The sequence below is a fragment of the Engraulis encrasicolus genome, chromosome 20 (assembly GCF_034702125.1).
Source record: "Engraulis encrasicolus isolate BLACKSEA-1 chromosome 20, IST_EnEncr_1.0, whole genome shotgun sequence".
NCBI lineage: Eukaryota > Metazoa > Chordata > Actinopteri > Clupeiformes > Engraulidae > Engraulis > Engraulis encrasicolus.
This window is the reverse complement of record NC_085876.1, coordinates 5,367,722-5,388,369: the sequence shown is the minus strand read 5'-3', so window position 1 is coordinate 5,388,369 and position 20,648 is coordinate 5,367,722. Positions and strand designations below refer to the sequence as shown.

At 42.7% G+C, this 20,648-nt stretch overlaps 2 protein-coding genes across 3 annotated transcripts; one reads left to right on the top strand and one right to left on the bottom strand.

The window, feature by feature from the left end:
• Positions 1-814: 814 nt before the first annotated feature.
• On the bottom strand, positions 815-14,210 carry vps52 (VPS52 subunit of GARP complex). 2 transcript variants are annotated; one of them, XM_063185189.1, is made up of 21 exons: positions 14,167-14,210; positions 13,918-14,012; positions 13,384-13,468; positions 13,216-13,268; positions 12,680-12,755; positions 12,478-12,545; positions 11,977-12,152; positions 10,823-10,973; positions 10,281-10,381; positions 9,861-9,993; positions 9,217-9,272; positions 8,679-8,814; positions 7,525-7,680; positions 6,384-6,502; positions 5,510-5,633; positions 4,884-4,979; positions 4,353-4,460; positions 3,410-3,475; positions 2,024-2,135; positions 1,562-1,680; positions 815-1,072 (listed from the first exon to the last, which is right to left on the bottom strand). In XM_063185189.1, the coding sequence occupies exons 2-21, from the start codon at positions 14,005-14,007 to the stop codon at positions 926-928; spliced, it is 2,172 nt and encodes a 723-aa protein (XP_063041259.1). In that variant the 5' UTR covers positions 14,008-14,012; positions 14,167-14,210; the 3' UTR covers positions 815-925. The 2 variants fall into 2 exon arrangements, with proteins under 2 accessions (XP_063041259.1, XP_063041258.1); XM_063185188.1 differs by lacking the exon at positions 14,167-14,210 and having other exon boundaries at positions 13,918-14,133.
• Positions 14,211-14,220: 10 nt separating this feature from the next.
• On the top strand, positions 14,221-17,520 carry rps18 (ribosomal protein S18). Its single transcript, XM_063185195.1, has 6 exons — positions 14,221-14,323; positions 14,982-15,080; positions 15,386-15,472; positions 15,768-15,869; positions 16,055-16,146; positions 17,398-17,520. The coding sequence occupies exons 1-6, from the start codon at positions 14,321-14,323 to the stop codon at positions 17,471-17,473; spliced, it is 459 nt and encodes a 152-aa protein (XP_063041265.1). The 5' UTR covers positions 14,221-14,320; the 3' UTR covers positions 17,474-17,520.
• The last annotated feature ends 3,128 nt before the right edge of the window (positions 17,521-20,648 follow it).

Below are 20,648 nucleotides of genomic sequence, written 5' to 3'. Positions count from 1 at the left end.
TGCACGCGCACACACACACACACACACACACACACACACACACACACACACACACACACACACACACACACACACACACACACACACACACACACACACACACACACACACACACACACACACACACACACACACACACACACACACACACACACACACGCACACCACTTTTACATAGCAGAAGCCTCTACAGAAATATACAGATACATCTTAACACAGTGTTCACATTTTGCAACTTACTTCAGCACGCAGGGACTGTATATGATATTCAGTACAACTGCTGTAAGTGAACCACCTGGTTTAGATATCCCAGAGATAGAAGTAAAACTGTAAGCAAAACCAATTCAGTCTTTAAACAATATAAAATACCAATGGGCTCTTCTTTAGTCAGATTTACGACTTCCTCTGCATTCAGAAAACCACGATTTTCACTTAATAACCACCTTCATACTACTACAATCAGCTGGATGTTCCCCTTCTTCTGTGATGTGCAGAACCACTCCTCTCTTCTTCTTTACTTCAAAAGGAAAACATTCCAGAAGAGAAATACCCAACAGTCCCCCTCCAAATCCAATCCATGGAATTTAGAAGCAAAAAGTTACATTCCAGCCACAGTCATGCTCATAACTCTCTCTCTCTCTCTCTCTCTCTCTCTCTCTCTCTCTCTCTCTCTCTCTCTCTCTCTCTCTCTCTCTCTCTCTCTCTCTCTCTCTCTCTCTCTCTCTCTCTCTCTCTCTCTCTCTCTCTCTCTCTCTCTCTCTCTCTCTCTCTCTCTCTCTCTCTCTCTCTCTCTCTCTCTCTCTCTCTCTCTCTCTCTCTCTCTCTCTCTCTCTCTCTCTCTCTCTCTCTCTCGCTCTCTCTCTCTCTCTCGCATGAGTTTGTGTACGTTAGCTTAGCATGTTTGAAGACAGCTCAGTCCGTGTGATCAGAAGTTGGGCTTGTGTTTCTTGACCTCCACCATGAGGTGGTGCAGGTTGATGAGTTCGGAGCGCACGGCCAGGCTGCGGAAGGTGGGCTGGGAGAGTGCCTTGTGGAAGCCGTGGTAGTACTGGATGAGCTGGGTGAGGGCCCCCTGGTGGCAGAGGAGGAGAAGTGCAACATAGAACACTCAGTGAAGAGGGTGAAGAGAGTTTCACTGAAGCCACACAGGAAAACTACTAGTTGTAGCTAGGTGGAAAAAGTCAGTTTGGTTAAAAAAACAAAAAAACATCTTAATCTTGTATCATTCCACCAAATATTTAATGTTAGATGAGTACTAAATTGGGCAAATGACTGATAATAATTATTATAATAATCACCCATTCTACACAACTCTGATTGCAAAGAAAAAGCAGATTGGGGTGGGTTCAAAGTTTGTGTGTGTACATGTGCATGTGTTATAAGACAAAAAATAGGACAAAATACACAACAAAAATAGTGTACATAAGCATGTGTGTGTGTGTTAGACACAAAGACAGAGATTATGGTGTATGCGTGGTGCATGCGTGCATGCTTTGTTTGAGCGTGTGTGTGCGTGTGGGACAGAAACATAAAGAGAGAGCGGGGTAGAAAGCGCCTGTACCTGTATGATGCTGGTGCCATTTTTGAAGTTGGTGAAGGACCTCATGACGTCTTGGCTCATGGCCTCCACAGACTGCTTCCAGGAGCTGGAGAAACCCCTGATCAGCTGTGTGATGCGCGCTACAGGAGAGAGAGATAAGGGGAAAAGGTAAAAGGAGAAAAAGAGATTGAGACCAATAGAGAATAAACAGAGAACAGAGAAGCAGAGGGACAAAAAAAAATAGAGAAAGATAAAGAAAGATGGAGATAAAGAGTGCAGAGAAGACAGTAGGAGAGGGGAGAAGAACACCAGAAAAGCACCACAGCAAAAATACATTTCACAAAAATACACATTTAGCTCAAGCTGAAAAGCAGCAGCATGATTCTGCAGTCAAAGTACATTAACAAAGGGAGATAATGTGGCAGTGTGAGTGCCGCATAGAGCAGTGATGATGAATGGGCCAGGCGGTGTGTGTGCACAAACCTTCATCGTTCTTCAGCCGGTCCAGCTGCCCTCGCTCCATCAGAGCCTCGCTCTCCTTCACAAACGCGATCATGCCCCCGAACGGCGGCGACAAAATCTCCTCAATAAACTCCTGTGTAGATGAAAGCACACACACACACACACAGCGCGCACACACACACACACACACACACACACACACAAACAAAAGAGGAGAATCGGTCCTTGTGTTACTGTGTGTGTTTTTGGTAAAACTGCACACAATAGAGCAATTAAACTTTGTCTACTTTATGTCTAAATCTTCTTATTTTCAATGTGCAATTGCATAATTAATTATTCTTTATAGTGGATTATAATTAACTCAAAACACAATTTGCATTTTTTTTTTAAAAGCACCATGAATTATTCATCTCGTAACATCAGTCAGGTAATTATGCGTGTTATGGTGTGGCATCCTAAGCCACAATATTGCTGGAGGAAAGCATTCTCTTGCTAACCAGTTGAAAAAGAAAGTGAAAGTGTGCTCACTGCACACAACAAAATTGCATTTATGCCTCACCCGTGTAAGGGGGCAGCCCCTAGCAAGCAAAGCGGCTGGACGGTACCCGCTCAGGGTACCTCAGTTATGGAGGAGGATATGGGAGAGCACTGTTTATTACCGGTACTCGCCTCCACCAACCTGGTGAGTCTGAAGTCGAACCAGCAACTTTGGGCCACCATTCTAATCCGCTTATCCATGACAATTGGCAAGTCAGTAGGTTGCCAATGGGAAATTGCATTACAACCAAGTAACTTGCTAACTTACGACTATGTCGAGATTCCCGACTCGCCAGGTTGGTGGGGGGGAGTGCTCTCCCCCATCCTCCTCTATGACTGAGGTACCCTGAGCATGGTACCGTTCCGCCGCACTGCTCCCTTAGGACGCCATTGGGGGCTGCCCCCTTGCACAGGTGAGGCATAAGTGCAATTTCGTTGTGTGTACTGTGAAGTGCTGTGTCACAATGACAATGGGAGTTGGAGTTGTATTTTATTTTATTTACTTAAGCCAGGGATGTCAAACTCAGGCCCGGGGGCCAAATATGGCCCGCGAAGCCATTTTATTTGGCCCACGAGAACATTTTAAATGTACAGTTCGTCCACATAGACCATGTATACCATAACAAGACTTGAACATGAAATTTGGTGTGTCACAGGATGTGCAGACACATTTAAACTACTGTGTATGATGGGGAAGAGTGTGTGTGTGAAATGTACCTATGAGTATAAGTACATGCACGCACAATTTTTCAATAAATGTTGAGTGCGGCCCGCGACTTCGTTACAGATTTTGATTTTGGCCCTCATTCAATTTGAGTTTGACACCCCTGCGCAGCCCTGGCTGTCTGGGCCATGTGCAGTGGTGCTCACCTGAGTCCTGGCCAAGAGGAGCTGCTGGAAGCCCTCCACCTCCTTACTGTCATCCGCCGCACGCTCCTGAGAGAGAGATAGGAGGTAGAGGACCATTACAGAACATATAATATAACATATAAGGATTACACAAGGAGTGGTATGCGTTGTAATATAGAGAAGAGAAAATAGAGCGCGAGAGATAGATAAGGTGTGTGTGTGCGTGTTAGTGAGTTTGTGTGACGGAGAGAGAATGAGTGTAAGACGGAAAAAAAGGAAAGGAAATAACAAATAGATGTAGAGTCGGGCGGTGGGGTCAGATCTTCCTGTTCCTGTACAGTACGGCAAATGCTTGAAGGAGCAGATGTGCTGCTCATGCACTGCAGTGTGTTATGCAACGCTGCACCACACACACACACACACACACACACACACACTCAAAAATAGAGGCAAAGACGCCGAGATACTGTCTGTACACAATGTATCTGCTTGTTTGCTTAAAAAGACGCTTCCAACTATTTGAAGCGGTTTACTGGAACATTTGACCTGAAGTGACTCAGATTTCCCAGTGAAGTGATGTCGACCACATGAAGACTGAAATACATCGACTGTATTCAGTCTATGGTCAAAACCGGCAAATAGAGTAGAATGGAATTCAAGAGAGTCCTTGTGCACAAGCCTTCAGTAATCCAAGTGTGATGAAGACGAAGTGAAGATGTGAGGCAGGAAAATTTCAAAGTTCAGAAAACATTGCACACTGACTGACTACGTTTGTTTTTTTCTTATTTTATTTCGCTTTCATAACATGTTTCGCCCGGTGCGTCCTCAGGTTTGCGCTTTACGCGTAATCAGTGTGCTGTGTTTTCTGAACTTTCATCTTGGAGTAGAATGGTACTTTGTTGTTCGATATTGTAATTTGCAGTCAATGGTAAAATATGAATGAATTTGGCTGCTGTGTTCTCACCATTAAAACGCTGAGCATCATGTCATAGTTGTTGATGAGGAAGATGAGCTGGTCTTTCCTGGAGGGAAACTCTGCAGCCATCTTCAGGACAAAATTCTCCACTTCAACCTGGACAAAAAACATCAGTTAATACGTTAATATGATAAAACATCACCTCCCTCATCTGCATATCACATGAAGAGGAAATTGGTCTAAAAAACGGGTAAAGTTTTTTGAAGGAACAGAACAGCAAACATGGGGGTATCCTATGGTGGAGGGATAGTTGATGATGTGCTTTGGGTAACAGCGTTACGCCAGGGACAGATGCAAGCCAACTTTGTGAAAGCGAAAATGTTGAGGCAAGTTTAATCCTATGCAAACGAGGAGCAGAATTTGCCAGAGGCGACCATTAAAAATTCACAACAAAAAGGTTTCAATCGATTTGATTCACCATTACGACCTGTTGACCGTTTAGCTGCCTATCAGAATGCTCACTCTGCTTCCTGAGCGTTAGTCAAGTGCAATGTAATGGATACTGAAGTGTTGGCTCACCTGTAGCTGAGCTAGCAGGGTGTTGGTGCGCTCGTTGGGGAAGGTTTGATTGATGCTGACGATGGCTGAGGAAAACTCAGCATAGCGTCGTGTGATCTGCAACACAAGCACAGGGAGCAGGACTTAGACGTGTGTGTGTGTGTGTGTGTGTGTGTGTGTGTGTGTGTGTGTGTGTGTACTATGTGTGTGTGAGGGAGAGATAAGAAGGCAAACCCAGAAAGAGTGTTTGTGTGCATGAGGTGAAGAAAGACAGAGAGAGAGAGAGAGAGAGAGAGAGAGAGAAAAAGAAAGACAAATGGAGTGTGTTTGCACCTGTGTGTGGGATGAAGTACCCATAATGTGGTTAGGCAGTTGTTCACTACATCCATAAAAGGGTAAAAGGCAAAACCCACAACGTGTTTGCTACATCTATGAATAGAGGTCAGATTGTCTGTGTGTGTGCGTGTCTGTCTGTCTGTTGAGACAGAAGGAGGGAAAGACCAAAAACAGAGGCTTGGTGTCAGAGTTCAGAGTTGTACATGCGTGTGTATATGTGTGTTTGAAAGAAACAGACAATGTAAACGTGTGTGAGAGTGTATGTGCGTGCGCATTTCGTAGAGAGAGATTGTGTGTGTGTGTGTACATACATAGTGTGGTCTAGTGTCCAGCACTCCCAGTTTCTGAGGGTCTGTGTTGCGAATGCTCTGGATGTTCATCTCCAAAATCAGCTCGAACCGTGGCCACAACAATTCCAATACTGCCTCCCAATACCTATGGAGACACACACACACACACACACACACACACACACACACACACACACACACACACACACACACACACACACACACACACACACACACACACACACACACACACACACACACAGAACGTGTAAGATTGTAGCGTGATTGATGCACCATCATACCCACACACACACAATCATACCCTTTAGCCTTTTTAAATATCAGCCTTGAGTTTCTTCCACCCTCACATGTTCCACAATGACTCATACAATTGAGGAACATAATACAATAGAATATAAAGGTGGGGTGGAGTTGCAGACTGACTTCGCCAGGGCAGGGATGGTCCTCTTAGTGAATATATAATATAATATAATATAATATAATATAATATAATATAATATAATATAATATAATATAATATCAGACTGTTTGCGGTGGCATTGAGGACTGACATGGAGGATGCTCTTGGTGGATGGGCATACCACTTATCCTTTATAATCAGGGCTCTAAACTAACACCAGACAACCAACAAAATGCTCGCGAAAATTCAGTTTGGCTGGTAGAAAAAAAATACTTGCCAGTCACTTAGACCCATTAGTGAGTGTGTGTTTGGCTAGTAATATTTACTAGCCTACATCTACTAGTAACATCTACTAGCCATTTTGGCTGGTGATGAAAAACGTAAATTTAGAGCTCTGCTTATAATATAATATAATATAATATAATATAATATAATATAATATAATATAATATAATATAATAATTTAATTCTGACTTGTCCAGGGCTGGGATGGTCCTCTTGGTGGTGATGGTCTTGAAGCGTAGGATGATGTGGATGCAGAGGAAGACGGCGATGCTGTCGTAGCAGTCAGACACGTAGGTGGATATGTTCTTCTGCAGGGACACGGAGAGACAAACAGAGTCCACAGTTACTGTACATCATCTGTCTTCAAACACATACATGGAGAGCCACAGCTCTCCTAGTCTACAGCTAGAGCATCCGACTTCACACATGCAAAGCCAGGGGGTATACATTTAAAACATCCGTCTTCACACATACAAAGGCAGAGTTTGCAGTTAGAGCATCAGTGATCACACAAAGGCAGAATGTAGTCAGAGCATGTTCACCAGGGCTAGATTAATGCAAAGGCTAGATATGGCTGCCGCCTAGGGCCCCCCACATGCCAGGGGCCCCCGTTTGGCCAAAGTCAAAAATCGCAGAATTGTGACAAGATGCGGAATTGAAAAATCATCAATTGAGTACAGTTTTAAATCTTGTTAATTCTCCTCTCCACATTTGGCAGACATGTTATCTTTTTTCCAAGTTCAAAATTATGACACAGTTTATGGAACTTTGTTGAGAAATTTGCCGTCCTATGGGGCCCCACAACAACAAGTAGCCTTGGGGCCTCCGGGTCGTCTTAATCTGGCTCTGATGTTCACTCATACAAAGGCAGAACCTACAGTAGAGTCAGATCCACTTCACACCCCCTCCTACAATCGAAACATACCCCCCTCCTACAATCGAAACATACCCCCCTCCTACAATCGAAACATACCCACCCCTCACGTCCTGTTGCCCCCCGTGCCCCCTGGCCTACTGCACACTCAGAATGAAAACTCATATGTACAGATAAAAAAACATTCCGAAACTCTGACCGCAATTTGCTCCCCCACACCATATACTGTTCTGCATTGGTATGCAATTACAAATACATAAGATTATGTTACCTACGCATTCAGACAGCTATATAAAAATCTGTGTTATTAAAGATGATCCCAAAAAAAACAAAACAAAACAAAATCCACTCAAAACTCTTTTCTGCCTCTCCTAGAACAGATGAACAAAGTGTGAACTATAAACGCAGGATTTGTTCTCCCCATTCAGGCCTCACCAAGAGATGTGCCCGTCTTACCAGGAACATGCCGAGCGTCTTTCCCATGATGCAGTTGAAGAGGTCCAGAGCGGAGTTCCCGGTCACCATGAAGAAGTCCGACAGGAAGAGGAACTCCCGGCAACCGTTGTCAAGCAACGCAAAGTGCTGGCTACGGAACAGCGTCTCGTATGGGTACTAGAGATGGGAGAAGAAGATTGAGATAAAGGGTTCATACACAATAGATTAATCACTGTATAATAGAGCTGCTCTACTTCATTTCAGTCAATAAAACTTGACATAATGGCTGACATTTTACAGAGGTGTCAAACGTAAAAGTTAAAAAAAGAAGTACAGCTTCCTTCCAACATAGTAACTTATTGGGTTAACCAGTAGACCTGTGTGCTTATCTTACAATCAGCTAACTCTGGACTGGTTGGATCAAGTTTGTGTTAGGTTTTTAGTGTTTTTTAGTAACAACACGATTAGCTACCTTATTAGGTACAATGGAGTAAATGGTGTAACACCTATGTACTATCATGTGCTAGTGTTGTACTTACACCATGAAAGGTGAAAGAAATGCAAGTGCTCCAAGGGCTGGAATATGCTTGCAGCAGGCTATGCATTTCCATGTGTCTTTTATGTCAATTTTGCAAACTTCCACGAGGTCTCAGTAGAGTCAAACAATGGTGGAAAATAAAATACAGTATGCTGGTTATCTGCCCACTATCTGCTGTGATAGTACTGCTGCAAGTATGTGCCTTCATTCCCACATGGTTATGTTATATGTAAAGTCACACAGCAAGCATATTCCTAACCTTAACAGAGCAGAGTGCTGGCATGAGAATAGTAACAGTTTAATAAGAGTTTAGGCAGGCAGACCCAATACATAGGCTACATTATCGCACATTTCAGTGTCACTTCATAATATGGATATCATGTGTGGATGATAAAAGACAATACATTGTGTTTTTACTCCACTTTATTCTAAACCTCACCTGCAGGCGTAAAGTGGTGATAAATTACATGCCATTTTATCCTGTTTCTTTGCTATAGGTTTAAAGTGCCAATAAGAGCCAATATGCAGTGCCTATAAAAACATCTCCACACCCCTGTTCAAATGACAGGTTTTTGTGTGCATTTCAGTACATTTCACTCTCTTCTATTGCTGCAGGTGTAAGTGCATCATTATTTACCCTGACGTCGCCTCTCTGGGCGGTGTGAGGGATGAGGATGGGTCCCTCCAGCTCTGCCGGGCTCAGGACTGCCCCCCGCTGGCCAACAGTGAAAATGGTGTTTCGGCTCTTCAGGGACGGCTTGGAGAAGAAACCTGCACCGCTGTCAAGGACACACAACTCACTGCCACCCAACCCTGACACTCCACTACACAGGAGAACACCAATTTACTACATCCAATCATGCAGCCTGGCATTCAGTTATAATAAGCACTGACCTGACGCACTGATCCTAACACTCAAAACCTGTACTAATGAGTGAGGTGCTGTCAATATGATTAAACGTACTTTGTATGTATAGTTCATATTGTATAGGTGGCAATAAGAGGGATGCTATGTTGTTGTATTGTATGATAAAGCTAAGTGACCAATACAAGAATGTTATAGGTGTATTGACAGTGACACTAATGTAGTAACTTCAACTACTTTTCGATGTTGTCTTCTTGAGGTTGAACACATCAGTGGTGAGGCTGGCATGCGCGTGTGTGAAAGGATATCTTTCTTAGCCGTGTCCTCCACGCCCATGAGGTCATCTTTGTCAGCCACATCCTCATACTGTGCAGCCAAGAAAGAGAAGCAGAATAGCTCTGAGGAAACACCTTAAAACGATGGCATGGATTTGATATGAACAATAAAATGTATTTTATTTTATTATGTCTCTTTAAGTCAACTAAAAGTGTCAACTAAAGACATTAAAACCCCTTAAATGAAGGCGATACAACATTTCAGATTTTCACACTTGCAATAACTAAAGGGTGTGTGTGTGTGTGTTTTTGTTTTTTTTACTTTTTCTTATATCAAAAGAACTTCTAAAGCAAACTATCAAAATCTGTTGTAACTGGGGGGTGCGATGGCGTAGCGTGCTAAGCCAGCCACACTTGGGCTTGCATGCCCACGGGGACCCCAGTTCGACTCCGGCCGGGGTCATTACCCAACCCTACCCCATCTCTCTCCACATTCACTTCCTGTCGCACCTTCACTGTCCTATCTGAAATAAAGGCCCAAAAAGCCCATAAAAATATTTAAAAAAAAAATCTGTTGTTACTTAGATGTTCTTAGTATGTTTATAATTGATGTCTTCCGTGTCACTGAGGTGACGTGCTCCCATCCTCTGCGTCTCCTTCACCGGTGCCACTGTCTCACCTGCACTTTGAGTAGCCGGCTGCTGTAGGACTTGAAGTAGCTGTAGTAAATCTTACTCATGGTGTCTACATACTCATCCCTGATCTCCTTGGCAACAGACCTCTCATTGGCCAGGAGGAACTGATAGAAAAACCTGAAAGTTTAAAACGAAATGTAAAAAAATGCAATTGGTTAAAATGACAGATTAACACATTAGTAAATGAAGAAGGCTGGTGCTAATCCAGATATGAAATCTGTTATCGTTATTATTATACATTTCCACCCGTTCATTGTTTATTTATGGCATTCGTCATGACTTTTGTACCTACCAAACTACAATATTAAGTGAAAACAGGCATTTCGTCACTCCTCAGTTGACTGCTAACTGTTTACTACACAATGTCACGGGGCTTGTAGGCCATGGTGTGTGTCTGCCTTTACCTGTACTTCAGCAGGTTATTCTGGGGGATCTGGTAGTTGGTCATGGGCTTCCTGAAGGAGTAGATCTTCTGCAGGATAAACTCCCTGATCTTTGTCACCGCCTGTAAAACAAAGACAGTGGCATACGTTTGCAAAAACAACTACATTTTCAACAAAACTTCACAACCTTGCTCATCTACCCCCCTCTCCTCTGACCTCCATTGCTGGCCTTCATCAGATAGCTATCCCCCAACTGCATTCCACCAAGACACATACCGCTACAGTATAGGCTTACAAACATTAATTTCACTGCATGTCTCACTTTACCGAGTAAATCCGTGCATATAACAAATACACATTCCTTGTGAAACAGGAAAGGATGGGCTTCTCTAGTTAAAACAAGGTGAATAGACCTATGTTGTGTGCAACCCCCCGTTTACAGGGTCACTGCATGAGACTAAAAATGCCTTGCTAAATGACTAAAGCCAAGGTTAGAATGTTTAAATGTGCCGGCCAGTTTGGTTACGTCTACACCAGACGCCAGTGTTCCCAGCGCACCCCACCTTGATCTTGAGCCTGTCCACGATGTCCTGGATGTCCGAGCAGGCCAGTGTCTCTCTGAAGCTCAGCTCCTTGGCGAAGTTAATCTTGTTGTTCAGCTCATGTAGCTGCTCCATAAACTCCTGCTCAGTGACGGGGCTGTCCAGTATCACGCTGAGGGATGAAACCAGAAAAAAATTTGAATGTTTGATCAGTAACCGTGGTAAGACAGATAAAAGATACAGTACAAGTTTTTGGGGACATAGTGCAATAAATTTAAAGGCGCGCTGTGTAGGATCGTGGTAAGAGTAGGTATTGCAACTATGCTGCTCATCGAAACTAATGCCAAATTTTATATTTTCATGAATATTAACTGAAAAATAAACTAGTATTTTTCTAGCATGACCTTTACTATGGTAAAGTAAGTTTGTGTTTTTTTTCCCAAAAAGAACAGCGATGACTTTTGGCTTTGGTTTACTGGACTGAGACTTGGGATAAAGCACACTGGTTTGGCTTACTTAAGCTTGCTGAATTGATACATAGTAAAGTGAATCTTAAGCGTACTGCATTGAGACTTGCAGAGACTTACAAGATCATGGTTCCCAAGAGATATATTAAAAGTGCATCTTTAGTGTGCTGAATTGAGACTTGGGGAGACTTAGGAGGTCATGTGTAGCTGAGGTTCTCTGCGCAGTCCGCCACTCGGGGCTGGAACTCGCCAGCTACCTGTCAACACTCCAGTTCGAGCATGGAAGGCACAGCACGATACCAGAGAGAGTAGAGAGAGAGAGGTTCCATTGGCCCATTGTTTCCGGGTTCTATTATTGCAAGGGGGAGGGGGGGGAATCCCCCTTTAGGCAGACCTAGGCAGACCTAAGGACTGCTCTATTCAATGCTAGGAGCATTATGACACGCCCTTTTAGGCAGACCGGAACCTGGTCACGTTAGGTGCCCATAGAAACCTATTATGTTGGCATATCTCTATATACTTAAAGAATCTCTGACGATACAGCTGAGCTAAAGGACCAGTCTGATAGCTCAGCACTACGATACTGTATGAGGCTTCGGGAGGGAGTTTTACTAACGTTCCACGCCACTGGCCTTCCTCACTGTGGTTACCAAGAGACATATTAAAGTGCATCTTCAGTGTACTGAACTGAGACTTGGGGAGACTTACGAGATCATGGTTCCTGGCACCACCAGTTCGTCCACCAGCTGGCTGAGCTGACTGCGTACCGCCTGCCTGTTCTTCAGACGCATGTTCATGCTGACCGACTGCTGCTGCAGCGTCTGGATCTCACTGCTGATGGACGACAGGTCACTCTGGAAGTTACTCAGCATCTCCTCCATACGCTGGTGGAGGAAAGGAGGAGAGAGAAGAGAACAGAGGAAAGAAGAGGAGAAGAGAAGAGAAGAGAAGAGAAGAGAAGAGAAGAGAACAGAGGAAAGAAGAGGAGAAGAGAAGAGAAGAGAAGAGGAGAGAAGAGCAGAGAACACAGGAGATGAGAAGACAGGAGATGAGAAGACAAGGCAAGGCAAGACAAGACAAGACAAGAGATGAAATGAGAACACAATTGTTTGTTGTGTGACAAGTAAATTGTTATTGTGTTGCATTACAAAGATGGCTGTCCCATTCTGCCCAAAGTATTCAAGGTGATAAGGTTGTAGAAAGACCTACCTCCAGTATGGAATCGCATGCAGTTATCTGGTTGTGAAGAGATGCAATGTTCTGACTCTCTTTGATATCTTTGAATCTTTGGTTAAGGATCAATATTATAAAACTAGAAAAACTAATGTATTCCATATATTGAATATTACATTTGCTTAGCTAAGCTTAGGTAGTAAAGTGAAGCACTTAAAACAGTAGAAATAAAGGATACAGTCTTTAATTGAAGCCTGCTCAATCCGTTGTAGCTCAGTTTCCACTTGCTTAGAGTACTGCCGAAGATCAACCCCCTAGACAATGGGGAGAGTAAGAGAGCATTAACAAACACGTGTATCACAATCGATTTGAACCAATACCTCAGGATAAGTAACATGTAATGCAGGGCTATTCAATTAGAATTTCATCTGGGCCACATTTCGAAACCAAGAACTGCAGTCGGGCCACACATTTTCAGACATCACGACCACTGAAATGACACTTAAAATCAGTAGTCCACAAACAAATGTTAAACATGTTCCTCTAACCTAAAACTTAACCACATTGAATGTGAATGTATAAGACAAGCAGAAGATTCACACGCAATATAATGTGTTGTACTGCAGTAACAAAACTGAAATGTATACTGCTTCAGTTGGGGGCCATGCCTGGGCCGCATGTGGACTGCATCTGGGCCGCATGTGGCCCTCGGGCCTCCAATTGAATAGCCCTGATGTAATGTATTGAAAAGCAGCCAGTGTAACAGTATTTTACCGTTTTTAGAGCTTCCTTCACCAGGTCATCCTCAAGGTTGGCCTGGATGTGTACTATAAGGTATCGTAAATATATGGTTATTACCACATGCATTACAAATGTATCTGATGTATAGTAGGTGCATATTTATAATGGACATTCATGATGTAAATTTGACAGACAACGTACTATCCACTTCATCCAAGATGAACTCATCAGTGGTCAAGTCCAGTTCGCCCAGGTTGAGGGCAGGCACCAGGTCAGAATCAGTCTTCTGAAAATATTGAGATAAGAAATTAACAATAGCCACCTAGTAAACACAAGCTTTATCAGCACGAGGAAAGGCCATTTCTAATTATTATAGTATTTTTTATAGCAGCAACATTAACTTCTTATGACATGAGATGACACTGACAGCAAAGGGACTATCAGCTGCTAGTCTGCTAACAGAAAGGTTAAGATCACTGACACGTCAACAAAATATGATTTAAAACAAAGAGGGCATTTACACTTCACACACTGAACTGCACTTTCTGGTGTCATTTTATCCCGAAACTCCCGGAACATTGAATTTGTCTGTAATGTTTGATACCATTTCCCACAGCAGCTAGCCAGGACGAGCACAGTGAATCTGGTAGGAAGAAGGCTTTCACTCAGCTAGATTTCCATGTCATATCAAATGCATAAACAGCAATAAATAACCACTTGGTAAAACAGATTTACCTCATCCTGTAAATACGCCATTGCATTTGCTGTGGCGTTTTCCATTGTATTTACATCAGCTCTTTCTTCACCAGCCACCACCTCCGCCATAGTTCCTGTTGTACAAAAAATATGGTTCCACACTGTTTACGACTCCCCCTGAAACGCTGTCACAACCAAATAGTCAAACACCTATGTAAATAGCTAGATAAAATAACATTCTACATAGAAATTATATGTATGTTTAATGATGGTGTAGCTTTGCTATACATTCTGTCTGGGTTACTTCTGGGTGAATAATGAAGTTATGGTACATGTTGCAACACGAGCAACACATCAGTGATGGACTCGTTTCCTACAAGTACAACGATAAACTCTCGCGAGAACTAGGGAATTTCCTCTTCGCCCGGAACCTGTTTCCAAGATGGTAAGTGTGAGATTTAGCTTCTCGATTCTGTAAAGAAAATCTACTATCATCTGCCCTTTTTACTGTCTCTTATATTCAATTATTGAAAGGTATGGCTTTTGGATCCTTTTAGCTTTCAATTGAATATCATATTTTTCTACTAGGCGTTATATTTAGGTTAGGATCACAATATGGATATGCCAGCTAGTAACCCTGTGATGGAAGCCCGCCTCGGCGTTCAAGTGTGGAGATCAGGCATTTTGAAGTTTATGCATTCTGCTCCGTTGTCTCATACATTACGTTCAGACAGTGTATGGTCCATGTCCAGTTTCCCTCTAAAGTTTACATCCACGTGAAAGGCTGAATTCACTTGGATAAATATTGGTCCTGTAATAGACTAGCATTGCTAGGTTAGCTGGTCGAGTAGTGGAATCAGATGCACGCTTACTACCAGCGAGACTGAGTAATGATTATGTGTGCATCTAACTTTTAAGAAAATAACAACGGATTTAATGAAGACTACTAAGCTCTCAGGAATCCTAGGCCGTCTATCTGTCTCAACAGCGTAACGTTGATGAAGCTTGGATCTCCATGCTAGTTGGGACTTGAGTGTGGCAATAGTTGTGAGCTGCATGGCTTGGTCAGTAATGATTTCTGTTGTTTCTTGTGTTTATTTCAGTCTCTGGTCATTCCCGAGAAGTTCCAGCACATTCTTCGTGTTCTGAACACGAACATTGACGGTAGGAGGAAGATCGCCTTCGCCATCACAGCCATCAAGGTAAGCATAAACCCCTCACCTTTTGAGTGGGGTTGGTTATGTGGCTATTGCCTTCTGGCTTTAGATACCATGGTGTGGAGTTAAGCTAAGGTGTTATGCCATGGCTCCTTCACACATGACAAAGCAGCATTGTAACGTGTTGTGTTTGTTAATGTACAGTGCAGCATCAGCTAATATTGCGTACTTGCACTTTACCTAAGGCTTAGGTATGCACAGTGTAAATGGTATATGTAGTTAATCATGAGACTTATTCATGAAAAGTGGTACCCTCCATGCATGACTAAATGAGTGTAACTGTTTTGCAGGGTGTTGGCAGACGATATGCCCACGTCGTGCTGAGGAAGGCAGATATCGACCTCACTAAGAGAGCCGGAGAGCTCACCGATGATGAGGTAAGAAGCATGTCCATGATGAAAGTGTGATTGAGGTGATGCACGTTTACTTGGGCACGGCAAGAACACCTGTGCCCTCATTTACAAGTATGTAGCGAAATAAATGGATCTTCTTTGTGCATATGCATAAATCCAGGTTTGCATGACCATTGTGGTGGTACATCCCATCTTCAGTGCACATGCACTTTTTGAGAAACATTGTAATGAGTACATCATATTGCAAGAATTGGACTTAATATTTAATCAGTGTCTGCAAACCTACATGGTGATTGTCTTGTGCTCCTGCTCTGAACAGGTCGAGAGGGTGATCACCATCATGCAGAACCCTCGCCAGTACAAAATCCCCGACTGGTTCCTCAACAGACAGAAGGACGTCAAGGATGGCAAGTACAGTCAGGTAGGTTCATGATTTTACTTTTTTTCAGACTGTGGCAATGTATCTCAGTACCATTTTTGTATACATGTTTTATGTCTTGACCTTTTTTATTAATACTGTAATTCCCTTTCTCTACTAGGCTACTTGGCGTCTTTCGAAAGTGGTTGTGGTCATTGGTGACTTAAAAGTATCGATTTCTGTTTCAGGTTCTTGCCAACAGTCTGGACAACAAACTGAGAGAAGATCTGGAGAGACTGAAGAAAATCAGGGCTCACCGTGGTCTCAGGCACTTCTGGGGGTAAGGGCTGTTTGGAAATCTCTTGCCATAGGCACAACATTAACCACTTCTTCTGTGAGGGTGCAGGAATGCTCAAAATTTGGTAGATTGCTGGAGTGTGCATGTATACTCACACGTTACAGTTTCTAACAATAACGCAATGTCATTTTTCAGTGTGTAAAATGTGCACTGCACAGATTTGATTATTTCTGTGAATATCACCGCACTGACCTGTGAGGTGTTAACAAAGTCATCATGCATGTACCAGCCAAATTGCCTTATCGTTAGGCTAGCCCACATTCTGGGCGGCTGTATCATCTGAAGACGTGCAAGCTAATGCCGTCATGAGTACTGGTGGCCTTTCACTACATTGAGTAGTGAAGTGTTGAATGGATGGATATGAGCTTGGATTGCAGATCAGACGTCCGTTTTGACATGTCTGACTGCTGTTTTGGCAAGAGTAAATGACTTGAAAGCTCTGATGCAGTACACTAAAGAGCACAGAAGCTCGTACAGCCTCCATGAAGCGTTAGTGACCTGGTGGCATGGGATGTGATGCCTGAAACCTGAAATGGGGGTTTTGATCAGTCTGAGCTTGGGAAACAGCGACACCACTAATATCAAGTGTTGTCCAAAATTGACCTTATCTTGGCCTTTCTCCCCAATGATTCATTCTGAGTGTCCATAAGCATCTCATCCAGCAGCTAGTGTTGCACAATGATCTTGATCATATGGACCGAGGTGGTGTTGACTAAAGACACGTGTGTTTGAATGCTGGTGGTGCCCTTTGTGCAAGTTGGGTCATGCCTGCCCAGATGTGTTGTTGGACTTGATCAAAGTGAATTTATACTAAAGAATTAAAAGTAACCAAGTGTTGCATTGTGTCCCTTCATTCACATGACTAAACACCTGAGGTATATCTACAAGCAGGTTGTCCATGTATTTTGACCCCAGTCATAGTTTATCGCACTATGGGTGCGATATATTTTTATACACTTTTGAGTTTAAGTGTATGAAGGAAATCGTGGCAGTGTCTTTGTACGTCTGTTGCAGCAGCTGTCAGTGATTTTATTGTAAACTAATATTTTAGCTCATTAATTTCAATGTTTGAAAGGTTTGCTTATTTGTCATTGTGATAGCAATGTCATTACATGCATACACTTGACTGCTATTTTTTCACCCTTTGCAAAAAAACACAAACTTCTACCTATATAGAGATGTACTTAAAGAGTCTGGAATCTCACTAACGTTTATTCTTTGTTTCTCTTCCAGTCTGCGTGTGCGTGGCCAGCACACCAAGACCACCGGTCGTCGTGGTCGCACCGTTGGTGTGTCCAAGAAGAAGTAAATCTCTCCCTGCTCCCCGTGTGTCAATAAATGTCACAGTTCACAAAAGCCTTGCTCCTCTCCTGTGGTTTCTTCACATCTGGATATGGCTGAATATTGGCCAGGTAAAAATATGATCAGGGCAGAATATTCACATGCAACATGCATTGTGCTCATAATTTGTTGCGGTTGCAAACCTCAAACCTAAGTGCATGGTATTGCCATTTATAGTAGTGGTTTCCAAACTTGGGGTTGTTACCTCTGAGGGGGTTCTAGAGGTACCGTGGGGGTTTGTAGAAAAAAAAGTGACTGATGTGCATGTTCTGAATTCGGTAAGGCATTCGGTATGCTTAAATGACAATTCCATGAGTATACGCTTGAATGTTCTTTTTGAACTTCTGAGTTGAGATTTGGCTAGAAGTGCAGATGCCTTTTTTTATTTATTTAATTTTTCAAAGTTCATCAGCACAGGGTTAGAGTACATACACCCTCAACATGCTTTAGAGATGCGGAAATATGTCCAAGCCACAAGAACCAGAAATATTTTTTTGATGGATGACCAAGGATTATTCAAAAAACATGATTTTGGGATGAAGGCCAATATTGCATTAGGGGTCCACTACAGATCACTTTCCTACGTACATTAAACTGCTAGATCCTCCAGTCCTCTCAGACCATGTCAGCGGGGAAACTTTCTGCGAGGCTACAAGCACAAGTGGAGGACCAAGTCTGCATATTGAAATGCACCCTTTGACTTAGAGGGGTTCTAGGTAGGATTGAAAGTTAATTAATCACTGTCCCGAGTCAGCCGATGCTTGAGTCATTAGTAGGTAAACGACTCGCACAACCACCTTGACGGTGCGCTGTCAGAACCCTAAATGTAACTTATGAGAGCGGTCCGGTACGAATGTCGTGGCAAACACTTCATACGAAAAATTTGCTTTACATACCTCATTCAGATTTGTATCAACTGCTGACATTCCGTGATGAACATTCTCTGAATTTTATTTAAACAGCGTTTGCTTTGGAGGTATGGACATTTTACTCACCAGAAACAAAACCCCATTCATTTTCAATGGGGTTTTATTTCTGGTGAGTTAGAATGTCCATACCACCAAAGCTTGGCATGGGAGTCTACAGGGTGTAATGAAAAGGCAAGTGTGGGTTACCAGATCAAAAAAGAAAAAACAGCGAAGTGGACTGCAAAGCATCAAGGATATCCGGGCTTCCCATAATCTGCTTTGTTACCTGAACTTTTTTCTGAAAAATTTCGTTCTAATTTTGTTAACACCTTCATTCATGGTTTTGTTGAACTGAAAGGTCAAAATATGTGAATAATCAAGTGAATGTTTGGGATACTTCAATGTGGTCAATTAATCTATAATCCATGAAAGTTTAACATTATTGATGGAATTATGGAAATACATTTTTTTTTGTCCTGGAGCTGTAGAGCATGATTTAGGGCGTACTCTTGGTATGCCACCAGTGATCTCCAAATGGAGGCCCATGGGCCAGATCCGGTAGCCTGGTTCCTACCAGACCTCCGTGTGTGTGCTCTGGAGCCCCCTGGTGGCACTCCAAACACACACATCGGTCTGGGAGCATGTGGCAGGATTCAATTTCTGGACTCAAAAAGTAATGCCGAGCATGTATCACTTCAATATCACTGGCAGCTCACATTGAGGAGTCACAGGTCATATTATAGACCATATTGACGCTGTAGAGATTAACAGAAAATGGTTTTGAAAGAATTTGTTGATATTGAAGCAATAAATGCTGAGATTTTTTTGACTGTAGCAATGGAATCCTGCTACACGCTCCCAGACCTAGTAGTGGAGCTCACAAAGCTGTGCGGAACTACAGGTCGGGCAAGAGCCAGGCAACAGATCCGGCCCAAGTATGGCAAACATTTGGGCCGCCATGAGGTTGGAAAAGATGTCCTATCTGTGGCCATACCGGCTGACAATTTGTTTGGCTCTCAGCCTCATTAGCACTACTTACTTTGGTAGCCTGGTCCTGACCATCCCATAATACTACCATTTCGTATTTGGAGCCAATCCTTTGGCGGAAGTACGTAGGATAGCTCGCAAGGCTACTAATTTGGGCTTTGGGGGGAAAAACTGGAGACCAATGCTGTACGCTAGGGCCTGCGGAGTCATTAAATTGTTTAAGTCCCGTGAGAATTTCAAATGAATAACAAGACTTGAAAATGAAATTGGGTATGTAACAGCAATGAGTGGGCCCAGGCCAATGAAACAGCTCACACTCATATGCAACACAATATGTGCAGGAACATTTGAACTAGCATGCATGGAAAACGTGTGTGTGAAATGCAACTGAGTATATTAGGTGTGTGCTTATACAATTGGTACATTTTTTAAAGTAGGCTATATTGAGTTCGGCCCTTGACACCGCTGTATACCTTTCGGCTTTTGTAGTCAACAACAGCGACATCTGGTGGTTATGTGACAAATAGACTTTTTTTGTGTGTGTGTAATATTGGGCCCAACCCCTGTACACCAGGGAAAATTACATTACATTACACTTAGCTGACGCTTTTATGCAAAGCAACTCAGTTATTTTTTATATATATTTTTAAATATATTTTTAGAGGCTTTTATGCCTTCTCTCTGTCCCACTCGCTTCCTGTCACCATCTCAGACTGTCCTATCAAATAAAGGCATAAAAGCCCCTAAAAATATATTTTAAAAAATATATTAAAAAAATACTGAGTTGCTTTGCATAAAAGCGGCAGCTAAGTGTAATAAAGGCTTTTATGCCTTTATTTGATAGGACAGTCTGAGATGGTGACAGGAAGCGAGTGGGACAGAGAGATGGGGTGGGATTGGGAAACGACCCCGGCCGGACTCAAACAGGGGTCCCCGTCGGCATGCAAGCCCAAATGTGGGGGGCGCTGTGGTGCAGCGCGCTAAGTTATTTTTTTAAGTACATGGTATTGGTAACAGTCCAGATGGTTGAATAGAAAAGCCAAATATTTTCTCACGAAGTGTTAAGAATATAATGCAAAAATATCAAATCAATTAAAATGATAAAAACATTATGTCAATATCTACCTCCTGTGTTGGTGGTATAGTCAATACCTGACTTGATACAATTTATTTGGGTTCTCAGTTAAAAATGTTTCAAATTTTTGAAAATTGTTCAAAGTTTTTTTTTTTTTAGTTTTATTTATTACA

Coding starts and splice junctions, on each gene's coding strand:
- vps52 (XM_063185189.1), bottom strand. CDS start 14,007: ATGGCGGAGGTGGTGGCTGGTGAAGAAAGAGCTGATGTAAATACAATG. Junction 13,269..13,383: donor CATCTTGGATGAAGTGGATA/GTACGTTGTCTG, acceptor GATACCTTATAG/TACACATCCAGGCCAACCTT. Junction 6,503..7,524: donor AGACGCTCGGCATGTTCCTG/GTAAGACGGGCA, acceptor GTGTCCCTGCAG/AAGAACATATCCACCTACGT.
- rps18 (XM_063185195.1), top strand. Junction 15,081..15,385: donor TCGCCATCACAGCCATCAAG/GTAAGCATAAAC, acceptor ACTGTTTTGCAG/GGTGTTGGCAGACGATATGC. Junction 16,147..17,397: donor GGTCTCAGGCACTTCTGGGG/GTAAGGGCTGTT, acceptor TTTCTCTTCCAG/TCTGCGTGTGCGTGGCCAGC.